Source organism: Nannospalax galili, unplaced genomic scaffold (genome assembly GCF_000622305.1).
Source record: "Nannospalax galili isolate Female #2095 unplaced genomic scaffold, S.galili_v1.0 scaffold423, whole genome shotgun sequence".
Classification (NCBI taxonomy): domain Eukaryota; kingdom Metazoa; phylum Chordata; class Mammalia; order Rodentia; family Spalacidae; genus Nannospalax; species Nannospalax galili.
This window is the reverse complement of record NW_008350949.1, coordinates 148,128-171,997: the sequence shown is the minus strand read 5'-3', so window position 1 is coordinate 171,997 and position 23,870 is coordinate 148,128. Positions and strand designations below refer to the sequence as shown.

At 41.6% G+C, this 23,870-nt stretch overlaps 1 protein-coding gene across 1 annotated transcript in view; it reads right to left on the bottom strand.

Moving 5' to 3' along the window:
- The window catches only part of Wwtr1 (WW domain containing transcription regulator 1), a gene marked incomplete at its 5' end in the record, with an annotated part of 57,167 nt that extends 33,572 nt beyond the window's left edge, over positions 1–23,595 (bottom strand). Inside the window, 1 exon segment of the mRNA XM_008848030.2 lies at positions 23,459–23,595. Coding sequence (XP_008846252.1) covers positions 23,459–23,595 — 137 coding nt within the window.
- Positions 23,596–23,870: the final 275 nt, after the last annotated feature.

Below are 23,870 nucleotides of genomic sequence, written 5' to 3'. Positions count from 1 at the left end.
ATAGCTTTAGTGTCAACTTGACACACCTGGGTCGAGGGAGCCTCAGCTGGGGAATTGCCACCATAGGACTGGCCTGTGGCCATATCCATGCAGTATATCTTCTTGATTGCTGAGTGATGTGGGAGGGCCCAGCCCACTGTGGGTGGTGTCACCCCTGGGCAGGTGGGCCTGTGTTACATAAGAAAGCAGGCTGAGCAGGGGCCAGGGAACAAGCCAGTAAGCTTCATGGACTGTGCTCCAGCTCCTGCTCCCAGGTTCCTGCCCTGACTTCCTACCTTGGGCTCCCCAATGAACTGTGACCCAGGAGATGTAAGCCGAATAAACTCTTTCCTCCCCAAGTTGGTAGTGCTCAGAGTATTTTGTCATAGCAGTGGAGAAACAGACTAGGACACTGAGGAGATTGAGGCAGGAGAGCGGCCTGAGACCAGCTAGGGTTTGAAACCAGCCAGAACAATGGGGAAAGACTGTCCCAAAACAAATCAGGAAAGGGATGGAAAGGTTTATCTATGGAAGTCTCCAGAACACACAATGTGGAAGAACAGGAAAAAGTCACAGATGGCTTAACCTGTGCATCACGTGTACAGATGCTGAGTAAAAACGTGAATTCTTTATATTCAAAGTAATCTTTTTAGGTTTGGGGGAAGAAAAAAAAAAACTTCTATAATAAAACAGCACCCACCATACCAAACAACCCTTTAACACTTTAACAATGTCAGACTGACTCACTGTTTTGGAAACCTAAGTGGAGTTTCCTCCAAAGAGGTAAACAAACATTCAAGTTTGTGCACTGGCTAATACCTGTAATTTGCAACCTGGGAAACTTCCTCCTCGGACTAGCATTCCATTCACTCTGGCGTTTGGGCTAAAAAGTTTACTAAGCTGCATCATCAGAAACATCTTTGGCAACCTAAACACACCGGGAGAGAGGACCCTAACAGCATTAGACTTGAGGACTTTTGGGGTTCAAAAATTTCCAAGACCCCATTCTTTCTCCTCTCGTCAAACACTGAAACTGAGGTCGGTCACAGAGTGACCTGTCATCCTGGGTTGCTCAGAACTGAAGGGTTTACTGAGACATAGAACTTTTAGTGCTAATTCAAGGAAAGCCTCTAGTAAATGGAATGGTGTGATTCTCCACAGCTCTACCTCAGAGCAACAGAACTACTTGTCAGTATAAAATAACCATTTGATATTTAAGACTGGGATCAGGCAATCCATGGTGATGGTCAGTGCATCTCCCCTACAATACCCACTATTGGTAGAGGGCATGTATTTTATTTACTCTGTGTACCACCAGTAACAAAGGTCAGGATGGATGGGATCTTAGTCCATTTAGCCCTGTGAGTCTCAAACTTGGTTCAGTAGCAGGATCTTTCTTTGAGACCCCTATCTGGCTTGAAGCCAGATAGCCCTATGTACAGGAGCTCATTCATTAGCCTGCCAGGAGCCTGGGCTGCTGTCAGTAAGGGATAAGTAGTGGAACATGTCAGCTTCTTGGACTGTCTACATTCTTTCTGGATCACTTTCACTCAGCTTTCCCTATCAGCACTTCTCAACTGTCATGTTGAAATTTTACGTAAATAGCTTTTGGAGACTCCACACTAGATTGACTAGTGTGCACACCCCCAGGGCTCTAGCATGGGCCTTGGGACATACCTTAAAAATCACTGATTTTCACTGACTCACTTATTTTAGAGATGAAGAAACTTAGATGGTAAAATGACTCAGCACAAATCACAAATACAGAGCAAGACAAACCTAGGAAACCTAGACACGCAGATTGTGCTGGAAGGCCATCAGCTGAGGGTCACCTTATTCCTGCTCTGCCCTGCCCTGCCCTGCCCACCCTCAGAAAGCAAAAGTAACTGGGGTAAGCTAAGCTGGTGGAAAGGATTAACTGCTGCTTCCTTTTGCCTGTCTCATGCAGAAGTCTAATGCAGACTCATTTAATTATATCCTTTAAACTGATGAAACTGAGCTGAAGAGATGGCTCTGGGCTGCTCTTACAGAGGACCCAGGTTTGATTCCCAGCACCCACATGGCAGCTAACAACTGTCAGTAACTCCAGTTCCAGGGGAATCCAAGACCCTCTTCCAACGTCCAAGGGCATTTCACAACATGGAGGCAATACACTCAAACGCAAGAAATAAAAAAGTAAAAAAAATATTTTTTAGAAGTTAAATAAAATGCCAAAATCAATATGAATGACATTGCGACGGTACCGTTTGTACAATCTCGTTTTTTAAAAAGATGATAGCACTTTGTTCTTCTATCCAAAAAATCAAAAAGACAAAAGCAAAGAAACTGTGAGAGATTACATTTCAGGATTCAGGTCACTACCGTCAGGTAATAAAAGACCTTCCAGCCACATAACGATAGGAAACTACAGGAAGCCAAAGCATGCAGGTATAAATCATTTCTGCCTCACATATAGACCCAGCCACAGCAACTTTGTAAAATATTTTAGCATTAAAGAGTGTCTGACTGCAGCTGTGGGCCTCTTCTTAAACTCTGTTTATAGGCCATCCGTGGCTTAACTTGTGAACTGGCCAGCCTCAGGTGTCACACAGCCCTGTCTGATGGGAAACACATGTCTACGGCGGTAGAGAAAAACCAGCCACAGAGCAGCCTTGACTCAGTCACAGCACGATGAGGGGGGAAAGGGCTGCAGACATGTCTCTTGCTTTCCTTGTGTCTCTCTCAGCTTTGCCAACAATGAGCTGCTTGTTTCTCTTATTTCCCAGAAACAGTATTAACCGTCCAACAAGGTCAGCAAAAAAAGCAGCTTTTCACTTCAGGGTGCGTTTAGTTCCAAAAATCTGTAAAGTATTAAACTAAGAAGTTGCACCATCCCAACTTCACACTACAGCCTTTATTCTAACGCTGGGTGAGAGGAACTTTATAAGGAACTTTCTCGGCTGGCTCAGTTGATGAAACACAGAGCCCTGGGACAGTGCACGCTCAGCTACGCTTTCCCGGATTATCTATTTCAAGCCTTCAAACCACTTCCAGGTGCTCCAAAGACTGACACATGGGCTTTCAGCTCTCCAAATGTTCCAATCCCTTCTAGCTTTAGATCTGTAACCCAGCTTGCATTTATTTCCCAGGTAACCTTGAAATTTTAGCAGCAAAAAATGATTTTCCTACTTTTGATCCTGTCTGCCCATCTAAACAGTAATCTAGTCCACAGACCAGTGTTCGAGTATCTGGACAACTCTACTCTCGAGAGGAAAACACGGAAATTCTGTGACACTCGTTTGTAGACTCTCCTACCAAGCACATCCCCTGGACATATATTTTATTGACAATCTAAGAATTTAGACACTGACTCTAATCATTATAATATGTCTGTAAAAATGTGGGAAAAAAAAAACCTCTTACATCTTTCTGTCACATTAATTTTTTCTGGATTCCTTGGTTACGTGTCTTTCATCTAAAGCAGCATTAGACTGTGCTACCCCAATTCCACCTAATTGCCTGGCTACCTCAATATTTATCACAAGTGGCCTGTGTCAGGAAGTATATTATGCAGTTAAGTAAATTTAGCAAACAGTGACCTAATGGCAAAAAGTAGAAAGTGGGAGCTTTACTTTCCTGCTCCACAGAGTTATCCTTGTAGTTTTGAACTTTTCCATGGCTGGGGAAAAGCAGGAAACCCAAAGTGTTTTACTATCTTCAGACAATAAGAATGCCTTCATCCCAACAGGAAATGGAAACTCTGATTCATGCATTTATTTTCATTAGTCTGGAGAGAGTTTATGATAACTTTTTATTGGTCAGCTTTGCTGAATGATTTTGAAGCTACTCCAGGTGCAAAGCGCGGCAGCCCAAATGGAAGAGCAGAAAGCGGGTCCACAGCTGTGTCCACACGGAGCAGAGGAAAAGGGACCAGTGTGAGCTGCTACCTGTGATCTATTTTCTTCCTATAATAGGACATTTTGGTAAATATCCTTATGACTTCAAAATGCCCCACAACAGACACTAAGACTCCACGAGATAGTCAGAGAACTTGGACAAATTATGAAGAGAAATGTGCAATTAACAATGAAACATGGGAAATTATCAGCTTTGCAAGAAATCATAAATTTTTTAAAGTTTTATTTATTATTTTTATTGTATGTGTATATATGTATTGCCTGCATGTAAGTAAGTGCACCCATGTTGTCCAGTGCCCTCGGAGGTCAGAAGAGGCTGTCGGATCCCCTCGGACTGGAGTTACAGACAGTTGTTAGCTGCCATATGGGTTCTGGGATTCGAACCTGGATCTTCTGCAAGAACAACCAATGTTCTAACCACTGAGCCAAATCTCCAGTACCAAGAAATCATAAAAATTAAGATGAGACATTTTAAGCAATTAAATTAGCAAAGACAACAATACAGTTAATGGCTTTGGTAGTCAGAACCCATGAGGGGTGGGAGAGTAAACTAGAATGTAACCCAATGTGTCAGAATGAAGAAACCTCACCAGTTTGTGGGAATCTGAGCATGTATAGATTTCATCAAAAACTGTAGCTAGATCTTAATCTTAATTGCCCCCAAAGTTAACTGCCATTGAAATGAAAGAGAATCAGCATTATTAGTGGTGGTTTGAGGATGGTACACTATATTGATAGTTTTTGCTTAATTCAATGATGGACAAGACAGCGGGATCCCTGCCCCTCTGGAGATTATAGTTTAGTGGGCAGACATGTAGCAACAAATAACTAGTATCATTTCAGTGATAAGAGATTTTAATAAATTCGGAGCTATATTAGGCAGGATGTTAAGGAAGCCCTCTCCAAAGAGGTAATGTACAACCTAAAGGAAGCTGAATGAGGTGCAATCAGGGTGAAAGATGTATCAGGGTGACAGTTAAGTCCCTAAGGTGGGAACATTCCTGACCTGTGAGCTTCAGGTATTTATGTAAAATCTTATGCAGTCCATGTGGCCAGAACAGGTTCTCTGGGTCCTAAAGGCTGTGCTAAGTACTGTGTTGACCTCAGGGGATAGAAATCGCCCCAACATGTTGCTTGGATGACATGGGAAAGTGCCAGGTTATTCGCCTGCAGGGATCAGACATCAAATTCTTTTCTAAAATCCAGACAATTGGGGGCTGTAGAGATGGCTCAGCGGTTAAGAACACTGGCTGCTCTTGCAGAGGACCTGGGTTCGGTTCCCAGCATCCAGATGGTGGCTAATAACCGTCATTAACTCCAGTTTCAGAGGATTTGACACCCCCTTCTGACCTCCGAGGGGATTGCACAACATGGGTGCATTCATGTACATGTAAGCAATTCACTCATACACAGTAAACAGAAATAATAAATATTTTTAAAATCTAGACAATTATTTCTTAATAACGCAAATAGAAAATTTTCCACAAGTAACATGTTACTATTAATGGTTTAAAATGGACAATAAGTAAACCAATTTGAAATAAAATATGAACATGTGCCATTGTAAAAAAAAAAAAAAATCCAGACATGGAGAAATTCTGGAATCCGCACGAGGGACAGTGGCTCCTTGGGACTGATGTCTTAGCCCAGTGCGGTGGTTTGGGATCATATTTGGAGAGAAAAGTAATAAGGTTTTGGCAGGAGAGAGCGGGGGTAGAAACCAAAACAGCTCTGCTTTTAAACACACGGGAAATTCTGGCCCCAAGTACAGCAAAACAAAAGCCTTGTAGCTCTACATTTTATTGGGCAGGCTGTGCCAAAGAGAGCTCTGTTCTTAACAAAAACCACACAAATGCTCAGCAGAACTATGGCTCTAGATTTAAGTTTTATCCTTGAGTTCAGCTGGGTATATTTTGTCTGCCCTGGTTACTAGCTGAAGCTCTAAGATCAGGCCATCATCCATGTGTGGGAAAGTTATAGAAAACCTGCCCTGCAAGCTCACACTGTCCTCCAATAGAACATTTTTGAAGGCACTTTAGACACAGAGTCCAGAAAACTTTGAGGAATTGCTTTATTTTTTTTTTTTTTTAAATGCCGGAAAAGGCATGTTTCTCCTCAAAAACGTGTGTTTCCAGAATGATCTGGTTCCGCTGAGTAATACATGAGGGCTTTGAAGGCCCCTCTATAACCAATCAGGGCACCCCGTATTCATTTTTCCTCCGGCTTTATTATTTTTCAGCCATAGTATCATTTACTACAACTTAACTCAATTATTTACTTTTATTCTTGCCAATGATACATTTTATAAAAGACAGGAGAAAGAAAGAAATGGATGGAAACAGTTTTATTTTAAAACTATCTATGTAGCTTCAGAGATACAGTGTCATCAAGTCACTAATACCCTGTAAAGCTTAACAAAGCCGAGCTGGAAATTGTCATTTGACAGTCATCCCAAGGGTTTCCATGTCTTTAAGCACACCACACAGCGACTTAGTAGATGGAAAAACTTTTCCTAATAACTATTCTCTTTACCAAACTTATTAAAGCAGCCACTGATGCAGAAAACTGTACACCCGCCTCCAGTTCTTTCAACCAAATGATCAAAGTCAGCATCCCCAATACTAGTTCAAATGAACAGTATGCCTCTTGAGGTGAAATAATAACAAAAAAAAATAGGTCACTTCTGTTGTATTCCTGCCAAAAATGTATAACCTAAATCTAAGTCATGAGGAAACACCAGACAAATACAATTTTAAAAACAGTCTACAAAATAACTGGCCTATCCTCTTAAAAAATGTCAAGGTCTAGAACTATCATTGCAGGTTCAAAGAAATTAAGGAAGGTCTGGGGACATAGCTCAGTGGTAGACGGTTTGCCTATCATGACTGAGGCCCTGGGTTGAATTCCCAGCACCACAGAAGGGAGAGGACAGGCATGGAGAGGAGGCTAAATACAATGCATGCTCCTGATCAAAAATAAAAATAATATGAACTGTATATTACATAATAGAATTGTATCCACATTAAGTTTCCTGATTTTGATACCTGTATTGTGCTTATGTGAGGATATGTTCTTTTGGAAAATACAATCTAAAGTGGTACAAGTATTTAGACATAAAGACCATGATGTCTCCAATTTTACCTTCAATAATTAATGGAAGGGCAAGAGGAGTAGCTCAGTGGTAGAATAATTGCTTAGAATGTTTGAGGCTCTGGGTTTAATCCTCAGTAACACACACACACACACACACAAATAGTTTGGGAAAAAAAGTGTATATAGCACCATGTGTGGCAGTGTACACCTGCAATCCCAGCTACTATGGAGAACAAAGTAGCCACTAGTTTGAGGCCAGCAGGTGAGACCTTAGCTTTTTCAATAAGCAAATTATAAACAATAACACAGGTAAATGTGGACAGTTTGCCTGGCAGGGTCCAGGGAAACTGTGTGTGTATATGGGGCACTGTTTCTATAACATTTTTGTTCTTTAAAGAAACTCCTATTAAACAATAGTTTTGGTAAATGATTGGTGTTTGCAAGGGACAACCCAATCATGGCTGTGAAATGTGCTACATTATGTTGGTACCTCCTACCCACTGTTCCATCTCCATCCCCAACCCAACTGGTAATTCCCTTTATTCAATATCTCTCTCTCTCTCTCTCTCTCTCTCTCTCTCTCTCTCTCTCCTCTCTCTCTCTCTCTCTCACACACACACACACACACACGCAGGATAAAGAGTTCATAACATGTTAGCAAGCTCGTTCAGAAAGCATAATCTCCAAAATAGTCACCGAGGACAAACTCCCAGGTCAAAAAACTACAGGTTCTCTGAACCTGGTGTGCCAAGGGTTTTGATGGTGACACTGGGGACCTGGACCTGTTATGAAAGGCTTTTACATCTCCAAGCTCAGAACTGTAATACTACACTACTGTGGCCTTTATGATAAGAGGAAAAATAAGCCAGGCAAATGGGCAAAGTAGAAGGCGGAGAGGAAGCCAGCCAATGTGAACACGTGGAGAGGCATCTTTGGCAAAGCTTTTTTAGTCTTATAGTTCTGGCCCTGAGATTTTCTCAGCTCGAAGGAAAAATACACTGTGCACTTAAAAGTAAACTAGCCACAAAGAGAAAGCAGAAGCCCAGGACACATGCTGGGGTTCTAAAGAAGAGAGGTCTCTGGGGGCATCCCCAAGCTGTGGGAGTCCAGCTAGTAGCAGCAGGAAAACAATATAAATGATACAAGGGTGGCATCCAGAAGCCTTCAGAATGGAGATGCTCTGGGCAGTTGTGTGACGACAGTAGAAAGATGGACTTGCACTTGGGGAGACACCGTCCTCTTACTAATCCAGGTATTCACAACAGCGGGCCACAGTGGAACTGGTAGAATATTTTCTTGATGTTTTGCAGATGATGTTTGAAGCAGCTAAATAAAAACCTAGCGAGCCAAGACTAAGAGCCATGTTCATTTTTCTTTTCCCTTTTTCTTTCTTCCAACTTTATTCTTTCCAGCTCTGCAAATATTTAAGTCTTGGCAAAATTCAAAACTCACAACTCACTCTTCACTGTGTCTGAGAAATGTAACACTGGAAAGGACAAGGGCAAAAATAATATGGAATAAAATGCATGACATGTACTGGGAAGCTGAGACCTTCCAGTGAAACTTCCATTTATGGCTTAGTAGAAAACACATGAACATACAGGCTGGAGACAGAGCTCACTGACTGCTGAAAAACACACTTTCATAGCAATCGACTTTTTTTTTTTTTGGTCCTTTTGAGACAGGGTCTCCCTGTAGTGGGGCTGGCTTGGAACTCACTATGTAGACCAGGCTGGCCTGCCTCTGCCTTGCAAGAGCTGGGATTAAAGGCGTGTGCCACCCATGCCCAGCATCAAAAATTCTTTTTAAAAAGAGAAACACCCACCACCACAGTAGCACTTCAGACATGTAATGCACAGAAACAAATGTAATTTCACAGAAACAAACCATGTCAAAGCTATATTTTAATAAATGTTTATATTTTAATCACAAAAATCTAAAGAAACTGGAAAAAAGGGAGGCACAGAGATGCATAAAAACACATATTGCAGCACCATTTATTATCATTAAAAAAGTAGAGCCAACCTAAAAGTCTCTCCACAGAACTCATTAAACAAATTATAGAAACCAGACATGGTGACATACAACTGTAATCCCAATTATTGGGGAGGCCAAGAAGGGAGGATTCAGTTTGACGCCAGCCTGGGTTACACAGTGAGACGCTGAAATCAATAAACACGCTCACTGGTACAGTGCTTGCTTAGCCCTGAGTACAATCTGCACCACTGCAGAAGGAAAAAACAAAAACAAAACACCAAAACCAATCAACTAATTAACTGAAAAATAATGGCATTATGGTTACATAATCCACACAAAGACCATGGTACAACCATTAATGTGATGTAATGACTCATAAACAAAAGAAACATGGCCAAATCCATTAATAGCTTAAAATAATTAAAATACAGTTTCTAGTCCATCAAAACTCGGATGGCTCAGTGGTTAGGAGTAGCTTGCGTTCTTCCAGAGGACTGGAGTTTGGTTCCTAGCACTCACATCAAGGTGCCAGAAACCACTTGTATCCCAGCTCCAAGGGATTCAATGCCCTCTTCCGGCCTCTGCAGGTACCAGCAACATATGGTATGTGTACACAGAGACACACAGATATACATAAACAAAAATTTTTAATTAAAAAAACTGCGTGGACAAAAACTTTGATAACAGACATTATTGGCTAAAATGTGGGGAGAGAAAAACTATTGGTCTCAGTATAAATTAGTGCAAACTCTTAGGAGAGAAATCAAATAACAATTATTAAAAAGTAAATATAGCCAGGTGTGGTGGCATATGCTTTAGTCCCAGCACTCGGGAGGCAGAGACAGGCAGATCTGTGATTTCAGAGTTCCAGGCCAGCTGGGGCTACAAGGAGACCCTGTCTCAAAAAGACCAAGAAATAAGTAAATGAATAATAAACTCTAAGTGTGTGTACACTCTTTTCTTTTTTAAAAGATTTATTTATTTTAATTCACATGTATATGTGTACCCACATGAGTTTATGTGTACCACTTGCGTTGAGGTGCCCAAAGGCAAGAGGGCATTGGGTACCCTGGAACTGGAGTCAAAGTTTAAGCTACTTGATGTGGGGGCTGGGAAACAAACTCAGGTCCTACGCAAAAGCAGCAAGCACCCTTAACCACTAAGCCATCCCTCCAGCCCCAGTTTATACTCTTTTAAGAAGTGTATTTGTAGCCAGGTATAGTGGTGCACACCTTTAATCTCAACTCTGGGGAGGCAGAGGCAGGTGGGTCTCTGTGAGATCCAGGCCAGCCTGGTCTACACAGTGTGTTCCAAGTCAGCTGGGGCAAGAGAGACCCTGTCACAAAAACACAAAAATAAATAAATAAATAATAAATAAATAGAACTCTATCTGGGCAAAATTATTCCTCTACATAAACAGCACATGGCACAAGAATTTATGTACAAGGGTGTACATTATAGTATTGCTCAATGATGACCAAGGAGAAAACCAAGAATCGGCACAGGGAGTTAAAGTATAGAACATCAAGAGCGTAGACTATTATATGCAGTTGGTAAGGAATGAATGAATCTGCAAATCTGCTCATTTAAAAGCTCTCTAACACATGCTAAAGTTCGAAAAAGAAACATATACCTAAGAATGAATTTGTGTGGACAGCAGCTCTAGTGGAGGAAACCACAAGTGCTTGTGGATGTTTACTGGGGAGGCGAGATGGGTTGGTGGTCCTGGTGGCAAGGAGCTTACTGTTCATGAATATTCTGGTGGGTTGTCCGGACTTTTTTTGCCATGTGCTTTTTTCTTTTTTAACTAAAAACATCTTATCAAGGGCTAGAGAGATGGCTCAGCAGTTAAGAACACTGACTGTTCTTGCAGAGGACATGGATTCAAATTCCAACACCCACATGGCAGCTAACAACCATTCATAACTCCAGTTCCAGGGCAACCTACGCCCTCTTCTGGCCTCTGGGAGTACTGCATGACATGGGTGCACTTACATACTTGGTATTCTTGCAGAGGACCTAAGTTCAGTTCCCAGCACCTGTGTCAGGCAGCTCACAATGGTCTGCAAGTCCAGCTCCAGGGGATCCAATTCTGGGCTTCTCAGGCACTGCACTCATGTCACAAATGCACACTTACACACACATATACACATAATTAAAAATAATAAAAATCTTCAGAATTTTGAAAAAGAGTATGCACTGAGGGACATCTGTGGGCAAATTGATGGGCCTTAACACAAATGACAGAATGCATGAATTCACTGGTAGGGGGGAGGGTGCCAAATATTTCCAACATATATATAAAACATATAAATTTTAAATTATATGTTTATGTGCCTTGCCTGCATGTATGTATGCACACCAAGTAAATGCCTGGTGCCCACACAGATCAGAAAAATGCATCAGATACACTGAAACTGGAGTTACAGACAGTTGTGAACTCTGGGTGCCTGGGTCCAAACCTGGGTCCTCTGTAAGAGCAGCAAGTGCTCTTAACTGCTGAGTCATTTCTCTAGAGCTTTTTAAAATGATTTATTTATTTTGTGTGTATGCACCATAGCATACATGTGGAGGTCAGGGAACAACCTTCAGGGTTCGTTCTCTCCCTTCACTGTGTGGTTCCAGGGAATCCAGCTCAAGTCATCAGGCTGGGGGCAAGCACCTTCACCTGCTGGGTCATCTTCCTAGCTCTTCAACCTTTTTTGTTTATATTTATGCTGACAAAAGACAGGGAACATGTATGAGAAACTACCAAGTGTGATTCTGAATGGTAAAATTAGAGTAGCTTTTCATTCACATTCTCTCTCTCTCTCTCTCTCTCTCTCTCTCTCTCTCTCTTTGAACAGCGTTAGCTACAGTAGCCAAAAAAGCAATCAAATAATAGGATGGGTGCCTGGGGTGGGCATTCTTGAATCTTGCTGCCTCACATATATTTGGGGTCTTATTTTTTGATGCTTTTTCTTTTTAAATTAAGGAGGGTGATTTTTCTCTCCTTAGCATTTATGTCAAGAAGTGCAACAAGACTTTGTTTCCCTGGCTTCTCATATGGTATTATTTTTCTGACTTCATCATGGAAAAGCATTCAGAGTAAAGTATGGAAGAACAGCTGTCCTTGCCCACCAGCAGCTGCAAACCACACAGCGAATAAAGTTAGACTTCTAGAAAGGAAGAAGAAATCAGTCAACTGATGCCCAGCTTGGAGGGGGGCGAGGATCACACACAGGCAAATTATAGGCCAGACTTGGTGGCGCGCTCCTTTGACCCCAGCACGCAGGAGGCAAAGACAGGCAGATCTCTGTGAGTTCAAGGACAGCCTGGTCAACATAGTGAGTTCTGAGCCAGCTGGGGCTACAGGGGGACCCTGTCTCAAAAAAAAAAAACTAGAAAATTATTTTCAAAGCTCCTAACAGAGGCATTCAGCTAGGTAAAGAAATGGAAGGAACTGGACCCTGCCAGGTGTGGTGGCACACCCATCTCTCAGGAGGCAGAGGCCAGCCTGGCTACATAGTGAGCTTCAGGCCAGCTGGGGCTACAGGGAAATCCTATCTCAAAAAAACAAACATTTCATAGCATAAATTTTACTTGCTGTATAAAATTGTAATGTTATTATATAAAGTATTTTCAGCATGCTCACAATCTGTAACTACTATTTCATTGGTTACAAATATATTTTTTTATCTTTTTTCTTTTTTAAATATTTTATTTATTTTTTTATTTTATGTGTACAAGTGTATTGCCTGCACGTATGTGAGTGCACCGTGTCATGCAATGCTGTGGAGTTCAGAAGAGGGTTTTGGATTCCCCTGGGACTGGAGTTACGGACAGTTGTTAGCTGCCATGTGGGTGCTGGGATTCGAACCCAGGTCTTCTGCAGGAACAACCAGTGTTCTTAACCTCTGAGCCATCTCTACAGCCCCTATTTTCTCTTTTCCAATGTATAGTTTTTATTGAATATCTGTAGGTTTCATACAATACATCTTGATTGTATTTAGAGCCCCTCCACTATCTGCATCCCCCATAGCCCACACACAAGATTTCATGCATTCTGTCATAGTGCTAAGGCCTATAGAATAAACTTTCTGTACCCAGATGTCCCCCCATGTGTTTGAGTTCATCTACTGCAGCCTGTTCAGCCTGTCTAGCATCTCTCCCTTAAAGAAAACCAACTGTCCCTCACCCAGGAGTGATCAGCTACCTCAGCTAGACTGGGGCCTCCTGCACATTTCCCCAGTTCTATGCTAGTTTTTGTCTAATTGAGGCTGTGTGGGTCTTATGCATGGTGTCACCATTGCTGTAAGTTCATATGAACAAGTTCCCAGGAGCCTGGAAGACTCTGTTTCCTTATGGTCATGTGCCACCCCTGGCTCTTACAGTCTTTCTGCCCTCTCTTCCCCAATGGTTCCCGAGACCTGGGAGGGTGAGGTTTAATACAGTCCTGTCCGGGGACACCCACTCTGAGGTCTCTTATTCTCTACACTTTGGCCAGTTGCGGCCTTCTGTGTTCATCGCCCTCTGTTACTGTTAATGCTAACAGACCTTTGTGTTTGCAACTTCCTGAAGTGTTCATCCAAACTACTCAGTACTAGTTAGTACTGCTTAGTACTTTCATCATGGGAAACTTTTGAAGGAAGAATGTTTGCATCAAATATCATGTGTGACTGCATGCTTACCAAGGAAGAGATTTTCCACTTAAAGTTCTATTTTACATAATAAAATCTATAACTCTTCATTACCTAATCTTAAAACATCAAGATAAATGAAATTTGGGGTTGTAGATCAGCATACAGTGCTTGCCAGAGGACAAAAATTCAAACCCTAGCAACACACACACACATACACACACACACATACACACACACCACACACGCATACACACACACATACACACACATACACAGACACACACATACACATACACACACACACCACACAACATACACACACACACACACACACAAACAACCTTCTGATGCAAATCCACATTAAGGTAAATAGAATAGATCCATGAAAAAAGGTTTGTTTCTTTTCATATTATTATATTCCACTTTATAATAAAAAAGAGAGGGCAGGACTTAACTAAATAGCTTTTTATAGCCCCATTCATACATTCCTTAAATGCCTTAAAAGAAACTATAATGAATCTCCAGTTCTAAAGGACTTCTTAATCTTAAGGCTGACAAACAACTCTCAATAATATTGACTGTAACTTTTTATGACAGAAAGCTTCCTTGAAATGTATCTAAGAGCCAGGGAAATGGCTCAGAGGATAAAGGCACCTGTCACGCCAACCTGGCAATCTGAGTTTGATCCCCAGAGCCCACTTAAAAAGCCAGATGCAGTGGTACCCTAATCCCAGCACTCCTACTACAAGGTGGGAGGCAGAGACAGAAGTGCCAGTAGCTAGTGGGCCACCCACTGCCCTGGACTAGACAGAGCAGCCGCAGAAACAAGAGAGACCCTGCTTTAACAGGGTGGAAGGAGAGAGCCAACTCCTGCAAGCTGTCTTCTGACCGCCACTGTGTGCCAGGGCATGAATGTATGTGTATATACATACACATAATTTTTTTTAAATATAAGAAAATAATAAGATTTTCTAAGGTACTTAGAAAAGAATTATTTTATTCATGAGAAACACCCTTTTAACCAAACCCCTTTTTCCTTCCTCCTGTGCCCACCAATTTCCCTTTCCTTCATTAAAGACACACTTTTCACCTTGGCAATCCCACCAACACCCCACAACCTCCACCCTCCCTGCAGGGTAGAGCTCGGTTTGTTTCATTGTCTTTGGGTATGTGCGGATTTGTGCCTATGCACTTTAGGTTAATTTATGCTGCCTAAGCCACACAGCTCAAGGAGTCATGAAGACATCAGAGCAGGAAAGAAAACAATTCACAGTAGCCAGGAACTCAGCAATGGTAATACGCTGGGACCTGGAAAGAAAGAGAACAGAAGAAATCCAATCCTAAATCTCACTTTTGTGAACCTAAGATTTCTTTCTACAGGCTCTGAGCAATACTAGGCAGCCACATCCCTTAGCTATTTTGTTTGCTTTGGATAAAGTATTTTTAAGTGTCTTTTTCTACTTGTTAGAGGGAAGAGTGAGCCAACTTAGCAAACTGAGTGAGTGCAGGCAAGATTTTCCATCTTGTCTTGAAAAGTATGCCACAAAAATAAAAAGCCCACACATGCGTTTATAATTTGAGAACAGACCAAAGCACAGACCTGAAGAACAGACACACTGGGCCGGTGGCTGGCACCTCTTCAAAGGGGAAAGTGTGTGTGTGCGTGTGTGTGTGTGTGTGTGTGTGTGTGTGTGTGTGTGTGTGTGTGTGATTTTTTTTTTAATTCCAAAGTGTTTAAAATACTGGCCATACTTTAGTAAAAGTTTCTGAACCCTAGAGCTGGAAGTCTGGTGAAGTTGTTTTTGAGTCTCTGTTCTTCCTGTGCTGTCTAAGAGCACACTGGCGACCCAGGTCTGGGCCTTGTTCCAACAACTCTGTTAATGTGTGACTGGGGTCTAGCATACTAAGCTTCATAACTGCTAGGATGACTGCTAAGATTATCACCTAAGAGACAAAAGAACTGCATGTCACTTTCTCTTGGAAAATAATACTTCAAAATGGTCTCACTATGTATGCCTGGCTGGCTTGGAACTCTCTATGTACACCCATAGAGATCTGCCTGCCTCTGCCTCCAGAGTGCTAGGATTAAAGGCATACACCCACTCCCAGCCCAAAATTTAGAGATCTTTTACACTGCTGAATGATATCAGTTTTTTGTCTAAGAAATGTTACCATATGCAGAAGGAGAAACGCTCCTCATTTGAACTCACAGTGTGACTGCTGTCCCAAACTTCCTCTGTCAATGATCTGACTTATGGGGTTGAGGTAAGAGGATGAAGAGTTTGAAGCCAGCTGAGCTACATAGTTAGTTCAAGACCAGCCTGGGTTACATAGTGAGACCCTGTGAGTCCCTGTCTCACAAGCAAAACAAAATACAACAAAGCTACTTTATGCTGGATTGAGGATGCCCAGCATGGTTTTCATCCAACAGTACAGCAAAGGCTCTTCTTCTGTGGACACGGGTAAAAAGGTGAGGACAAGCTCAGCTTTCAGTGAACAGGAACAATGATAACATTTCCTTGCGGGCTTCCCGTTCACTAGGTACCAAGGCGTGGACTACCTAAATTCACAACTCATGAATTTACTGCAGCCATTTAATAGATAAGGAAAATGAGACTCAACCAGTAAATGAGAAGTTCTGACACCAAGTTCTTCTCTTTGCCCACTATAAAAAACAGTCCCCCAGGGTCCCCACATGTCCACAGCAGTACCGAAATCTAGCAAAAGACGAGTTTGGTAGTGGGCTCCGTTTCCCCACACCATAGCTTTAACACCACTTAATGTAAACAATCTTTTCTTTCGGCCAGTTTCATTTTATTCTTCCTTTAAATTATTTTAATGGCCAGGTATGGTGACACATGCCTTTAAACCCAGCATTTGGGAGGCAGAGGCACAGATCTCTCTGAGGTCGAGACCAGCCTGGTCTGCATAGCCAGGACTACAGGGCTTATATACAGTGACCATGTCTCAAAAAAGGGGGGAGGGGGGTCTTGGGACATGACCAAATTGGTTTCATTCGAATGATAGACGGTCAATACAAGGTTGGTTCAACATATGCAAATCAATAATTGTAGTACACTACATAACAAACTTAAGAATAGAAATTACATGATCTCCATACATGCAGAAAATACCTTTCACAAGTTCAAAATCTCTTCATGATACAACACCCTTGGAGAAAGCTATAGTCAACATCATACAAAATGTGACAAAATTTGAAAACTTTTTTTTTTTTTTTCTGGTCTTTTTGAGACAGGGTCTCCCTGTAGCCCCAGCTGTCCTGGAACTCACTATGTAGACGAGGCTGGCCTTGAACTCACAGAGATCTGCCTGCCTCTGCCTCCCAAGTGCTGGGATTAAAGGCATGCACCACCACGTTTCTTTTAAAATCAGAAATGAGACAAGGGTGCCCTCTCTCTTCTCTTGGTTAATATAGTGCTTAAAGACTAGGAGCAACAAGACAAGACAAAGACATAAAATAGGTACAATCAGGAAAAGAAGAAAAGGTGCTATTACCTGTAGATACACAACAAATCACAAAAACTTAACCAGAAAACTCATAGTATACATTCTCTGCAAATAGTAGGATACAGAACCAACATACAAAAATCAATAGTCCAGCCGGGCATGGTGGCGCACGCCTGTAGTCCCAGCACTTGGGAGGCAGAGGCAGGCAGATCTCTGTGAGTTCAAGGCCAGCCTGGTCTACATAGTGAGTTCCAGGACAGCTGGGGCTACAGGGAGACCCTGCTTCAAAAGGATCAAAAAAAAAAAAAAATCAACAGTCTTTACATATATTAATGATCAACTTGTCACAAAGATTCAGGTAAATAAATCTCATTAGAGATAAAATCATGAAGGGAAAGGTGGCACACAGCCTTGTCCCCAGCACTTAGGGATAGCCTCAATCTCTCTGGGACTGAGGTCAGCCTTGTCTACATAGCAAACTCCAGGCCAGCTGGAGATATAGGGAGACCCTATCTCAAAAAAAAAAAAAAAAAAAAAAACAGTAACAGGAAAAAACCAAAACCCCCTAGCGTATGGAGCTGGAGAGATGGCTCAGTGGTTAAGAGTTATGTACTGCCTCTCCAGAGGACCTCAGTTCCGTTCCCAGCTTCCCAGAGCCCATGTCAGGTGGCTCACAACTGCCTGTAACTCCAGCACTGAATTTAGCACGTGCACAAACTCATACACATATACAAAAAATTTTAAAAATAATAAAATAAATTTAAAAAAAAAAAAAAAGCTAGTGTGGTGCTTTAAGTACATGTTCCCCATAGGTTCGGGTATTTGAGCACTTGTTTAGTTGGTGACACTGTTTGGAGAGAGTCATGGAACCTTTAGGAGGTGAGACCATGCTGGAGGAAGTACATCACTTGGGGTAGGCTTTAGGAGTTCACAGCCTTGCCCCACTTCAGGTTCATTGTTCTGTTTCCTACATGTGCTTGAAGATGTGAGCACAGCTTTCTGCTCCAGCCTCCTTGTCTGCAGGCTGCCATGCCTAACCACCATAATGAACTCTTATCCCTCTACAACCTTAGGCCCCCCGAAACTCCTCCTGTTATAAGCTGTCTTGGTCATGGTGTTTTGTCACAGCAACAGGCAAGTAAGTACAGCAATAGGAATAAATCCAAACATGGGGGTAAAGACCCCTACACTGAAAACTTCAAAATGTTAAAGACATTGAAAAGAGTGTGGTGGCACACGCCTTTAATCTCAGCGCTACGAGGCAGAGGAAGGTGGATCTCTGTGAGTTCAAGGCCGGCGTGATCTACATAGTGAATTCCAGGCCAGCTGGGGCTACAGGGAGACTCTGTCTCAAGAAAAGATAAAAAACAAAAAAACAAAAGAATCTGAAGAAGAAAGCAGAATGTATACTGTTTAAAAGACTATATTATCTGTCAGGCATGGTGGCGCATGCCTTTAACCTCAGTGCTGCTCGGGAGGCAGAGGCAGGGGGATCTCTGTGAGTTCCAGGCCAGCCTGGTCTACATAGTGAGTTCCAGGACAGCTGGGGCTACAGGGAGACCCTGTCTCAAAAAGACCAAAACTCCAATTACATTCTTCATAGAACTAGAAAAACAAAAACAGTCCTAAAATTCGCATGGAAGAAAAAAGACCCTGGATAGCTGATGGAAACCTACACAGAAGGAGCAATGCTGGAGGTGTCATAATAACTGATCTCAAATATATTATGGAAACATAGTAACAAAAACTGTATGGTACTGGCATAAAAACAGACAAGTAGACCAATGGAATAGAAGATCCAAAAATAAACTCACACAGCTACATCCACTTATTTCTTTAACTTGTTATTGATTTACTTTTATCTTTATTGTTTTTAAAAGTATGTGTCTGTGTGTGAGTATGTGCACATAAGTACAGGTGCCCATGGAGGCCAGAAGCACCAGCACCCCCTGGAGCTGGAGTTACGGGCAGTTGGGAATCAAACTTGGACTGCTGAGCCATCTCTTAACCCACCCACCTAATTTTTGATGAATTGGAAAAAAAAAGTTAGCCTCTTCAACAAATGTCCTGGCCAAACTGGATATCACATGTACAAGAATGCAACTAGATCCATATCTCTTACCTTGCACAAAAATCAATTCAAAATGGATCAGAGACCTTAATGTAAGATCTAAAACATTGAAACTGCTAGAAGAAAACATAGGTAAGATATAGCATAGGCAACACTTCCTAAAAAGAGCTCCATTAGCACAGGAAACAATCCTGTGCTAATAAGAGACAAATAATTCCATGAAACTAAAAAGCTTCTGCACAAGAAAGGAAAGCAATCATCAGAGTAAAGAGACAGCTTACAAAACAATAAAATATCTTGCCAACTACACAAGAGACAGGGGGTTAATATCTAAGATATATAAAGAACTGCAAAAATTAAATAGCAAAAAAACCCACAAATCAACGGGTTAACGGCAAATCTTAAGGAAGAATGGCAAATGACCAATATATTGAAATATTCAATAGCCTTAGTTATCAGGGAAATGCAAATTAAAATTGCTTTGATATTTCATCTCACCCAAGTCAGAATGGATACTGTCAAGAAAACAAATGACAGCAAATGTGGTAAGGATGTGGAGCAAGAGGAACCTTTATACACTGCTGTTGAGAGGACAAACTGGCGCAGACATCATGGAAGTCAGTGTGAAACTTCCTCAAAAAACTAAAAGTTGAACACCATATGACCCAGCTGTACCACTTCAGGGCTATACCAAATAGTTGCACATGTTTATTGTTGTGCTGTTCATAATAACTAAGAAACGGAACTAGGCTAGATGTCCATAAACAGAAGAATGAATAAATAAGCCAGACTTAGAGACAAATACTGTATGTTTTCTCTCACATGTAGAACCTAGGGATGCATGTGTGTGCGTGTGTGTGTGTGTGTCTGTATGTGTGTACCATGAAAGTAGATAAAGGAGGGAGGAGGTGATGCATGTGACATGAAAGCATCGAAGGATTTTAGGGAGGTAGAAAGAGGACCATCAGGAGTAGGGTCAGGGGGAGGAGAGAGGGGAGGGGAGGGGGAAGGAACGAGCAGAAATATAGCATAATGACATTTATGTGAGAAAATGCCATTACAAAATTCATCACTTCATACACTAACTTTAAAACTTTTTTTTAAATCTGTAAAGAAAATTGTCCTGGTGGGGGAGGATGGAAGAGGAACAGATCCAGTCCACCAGAGGGCACTGTCCCCACAGAAAGTAGTGCGCAGTGTTCCTAATTTAAAGCATTTGGCAATCTCACTGTTTCTCATGAACAACTTTATGATGAACAATGAAACTGTCTTGTACTGTAACACTCTATAAGTAAAATATAAATAAAATGTTTCTTTGCACAAAGAGTAATCAGAATAAGAATAAACACCTATTTTACTTAATTGTATGCCAGGTACAGTTCTAACATTTCACACACACACACACACACACACACACACATACACACATACATACACACACATACACACACACACACACTTACATTTTCCTCCCACTATTAATAATCCTTATTCTGTATGGGAGAATTAAAAAACAGGTAATTTAAAAGGTCACAGGTTGGTAACTGACAGAGCCAAGATGCAAATTCTGTAAGACTAACTCTAAAACCTACAGATACAGAAAAATAAGGGCCTATTTAAAGATTTGTTTGATGTATTTAGCTCTGTTTCTGACTACATCAAAGTTCTGTAAATATGTAAGAATAGCTTTTAAAAGGGACTCTTTCTGTTATCTGAGAGTAATGCGATTAACTATATTTTGATACCATTTCACGAGTACCTAAACAGCCTCCCAGTAAAAGAACTTAAGTTCACCTGTCAGCTACATCCCACTGAAAAGCACCAAAGTTCTAAACTTAAGAAGGAAGAAGGAAAAAATATGCACTTCTATGTTTAAAGACTTATAAAGTCTAGGAGGCACAGACAGAGCTACAACACGAAGTGAAAGATTCCAAGTAGATGATTTCGTGTCAGGATCATATTGTGGCACTAAATTTTCTGCTGCCCTTTGGAACTTCCTTGGGATTCCTGGTTATAGTTCAATCCACAAGGCAAATCTCTGATTCTTTATAGATTAGTAACACTCTTTACAATATCAAACCTTTGTTGACAGAAAAGTTAGAATGTGTGTTTTAAGAAACTCACTGTCTGGGCCTAGTGGCTCAGACCTGTAATCCCAGCTACTCGGGAGGCATCAGAAGAAAACAAGTTCAAGGACAGCCTGGGCAACTTAGTGAGACCCTGTTTTTTTAGGCAGAGAGAGAGAGAGAGAGAGAGAGAGAGCTGGTTCAAGGGTAGAGTACTTGCCTAGCATGTATAAAACTCTGGGTTCAATCTCTAGTATCACAGGGAAATTATAAATAAGTAAATAAATAAATTAAGCCCACTGCTCTGGTTTAAATAGAAATCTGGAAAAGGAAGGAATTTTATTCAGCTACAGGCAAATATGATTCAGACTATTTAAATTACTATTTCTATGGATAAACTTTGCTAGTATAACTGAACTTTTAGCATGTGCACATGTGTGAATACACAGTCTGTTTGACATGTGCCTTCAATACAAATTTTAAACATCCAAGTTCTTTTTTATTCTTTATTTAATTATTCCACTTGCTTGCACAATTATTTTTCAAAGAAATGTGTACCTATTTATTCTGTGAATATGCGCATGTGCACATGCCATAGCACATATATGACGGCAGAGGACAACTTGTAGGAGTTGATTCTTTCTTTCCATTATGTGGGTCCTGGGGATTGAACCCAGGTCATTAGGCTTGGTGGCATACATCTTTACCCATTGAGCCACCTCTGCCCAGCTTGTTCAATTTTAAAAACGAAGAATACATAAAAGAGCATGACCAAGCATACTGATTGCACATTGTATATAGTAGCAGCCCCTGAGTAACCTAAATATCCACCAGGTGGGAGCTAGCTAAATTAACTAATGATGGCACATTAATGTGCTAGACTATTAAGCAATTTTTCTCAAAAAAAAAATAAAGCAGCTTTATTTGCATACATGAATATAGAAGGCTTTTTTAAGAACGTGTAGAAAAGTGGGTTTAATATCCTAGAATTTGTACACACACATAGTGTGAAAGTTAAGTGGTCAGATTAGTCTACTGTCATCTTATTTGGACACCTGCTTCCTGCACATGTACATATTTGGGATGGTGACTCATGGGCTGACTACTGTTAGCAAGACTGCCGCCATTTTTCTTTATTTGACCTTTAGATAAGAGACTCATTGGGAGTGGATCTGGTTAGAGTTGTTCCTGGATATGGTACATGCCTGCACACTTTGGAACAGTAGGTGCAGGGTTCCTGGAAGGACTCGAGTCTACTTGAATTCACACTCACTTTCTAAGCACAGACCAAGCAAGGAAAGCATGACCATTTTTATCCTGTTCATTCCTGAAGCTCCAGGAAGAGATTCTTTTTACTCTCTAAAATTAAATAAAGCAGTATCTGCATATCTAATCAGAAACAGCAGTATCATCGGAAAACAGCAGTATCTTTTATAGAACTTTTAGTTGGCCCTCGTTTATTTTTACCTTTCTGGGGGATGGAAAGGAATGACTACGAAAAAACACCAATGCACAGTGTTCACTGAGTTCTGTCATCTGCAGTGGGCACTGCCTTAGTGGGTATTTTTTGTTTTGTGTTTTTGAAGCAGGATCTCCCTGTAGCCCCAGCTGTCCTGGAACTCACTATGTAGACCAGGCTGGCCTTGAACTCACAGAGATCCGCCTGCCTCTGCCTCCCAAATCTGGGACTACAAGCGTGCACCACCACGCCCGGCTCGCCTTAGTGTTTTTTTAAAGTAAAAGTAGTCAGCAGAAAATTCTCTTAATTCTAACATTCATACTGAAACATTATAAATGTAGAGACAGGAGAGCAAAATTATCCCTGGAGTGTAGGGAGAAGCCATCTGCAGATTTTGTAAGAATTGACTGTATGCTAACATCAGAACAACAAAGGTTCAAGTCCTGGCTCTGTCACCCACGAGTTCTGTGACTCTGGAAAAATGTCTCATCTATTCAGGGAGGATTCCGATACCTCTTACATGGTGTTTTAGGAGTCACTGAAGTGAGATAGCCAAGTACCTTCCCTGATGGCAAACACACATGTGCAGTCTTCAGGAACCAAGTTCACAGTGTATGCATGCCCTCCTGTCCTTGGTCTGAATGAAGGCAGGAGGCCATGATTTTTCAAAGAGCTAGTGGAAACCTCAGGTAGTAATGTCCCAAATTCTGTGGCGAAACCATCAAGAAAAGGAGTTAAATGGGGGAAAGAAGGCAAGACACAGAGCTGCCCCTGAGCCCTGCGGCCCACTGGTTAAGCACTTCCTGTAGCCAGGAGTCAAAGCTTACCAAGATTTGGCTGGGACACTGTCAGGGACCTCTGAGGCACCGGTGTGGAACTGACGGCAGGGTGGAGGCTCACGTGATTCAGGGGCTGATTCATTGCCTTCCTAGGGTCTTGCCATGTGGTGATTTTTTCTATGTGACTAAGGAAGGAAAACAATTAATTACTTTTTAAATTGTCAGCAACATAAACAGCATCACCAACAACAGCACAACAGTGACACCATTTCTTCCCCTGGGTTCTGCTGACAAATAGTTGACAAATTGTTTTCAGTTTCATCCAGGGAGTCCCTGGCCCATCTGGCAGTGCAATCTGGTTGAGCCACAGCAGAGACTACAGACGGTTTAACCCAAAGAGCTGGTACCCATCAGCACCTCAGATGCTTCCCCAACACACACCCCCACCTCCACACTCACC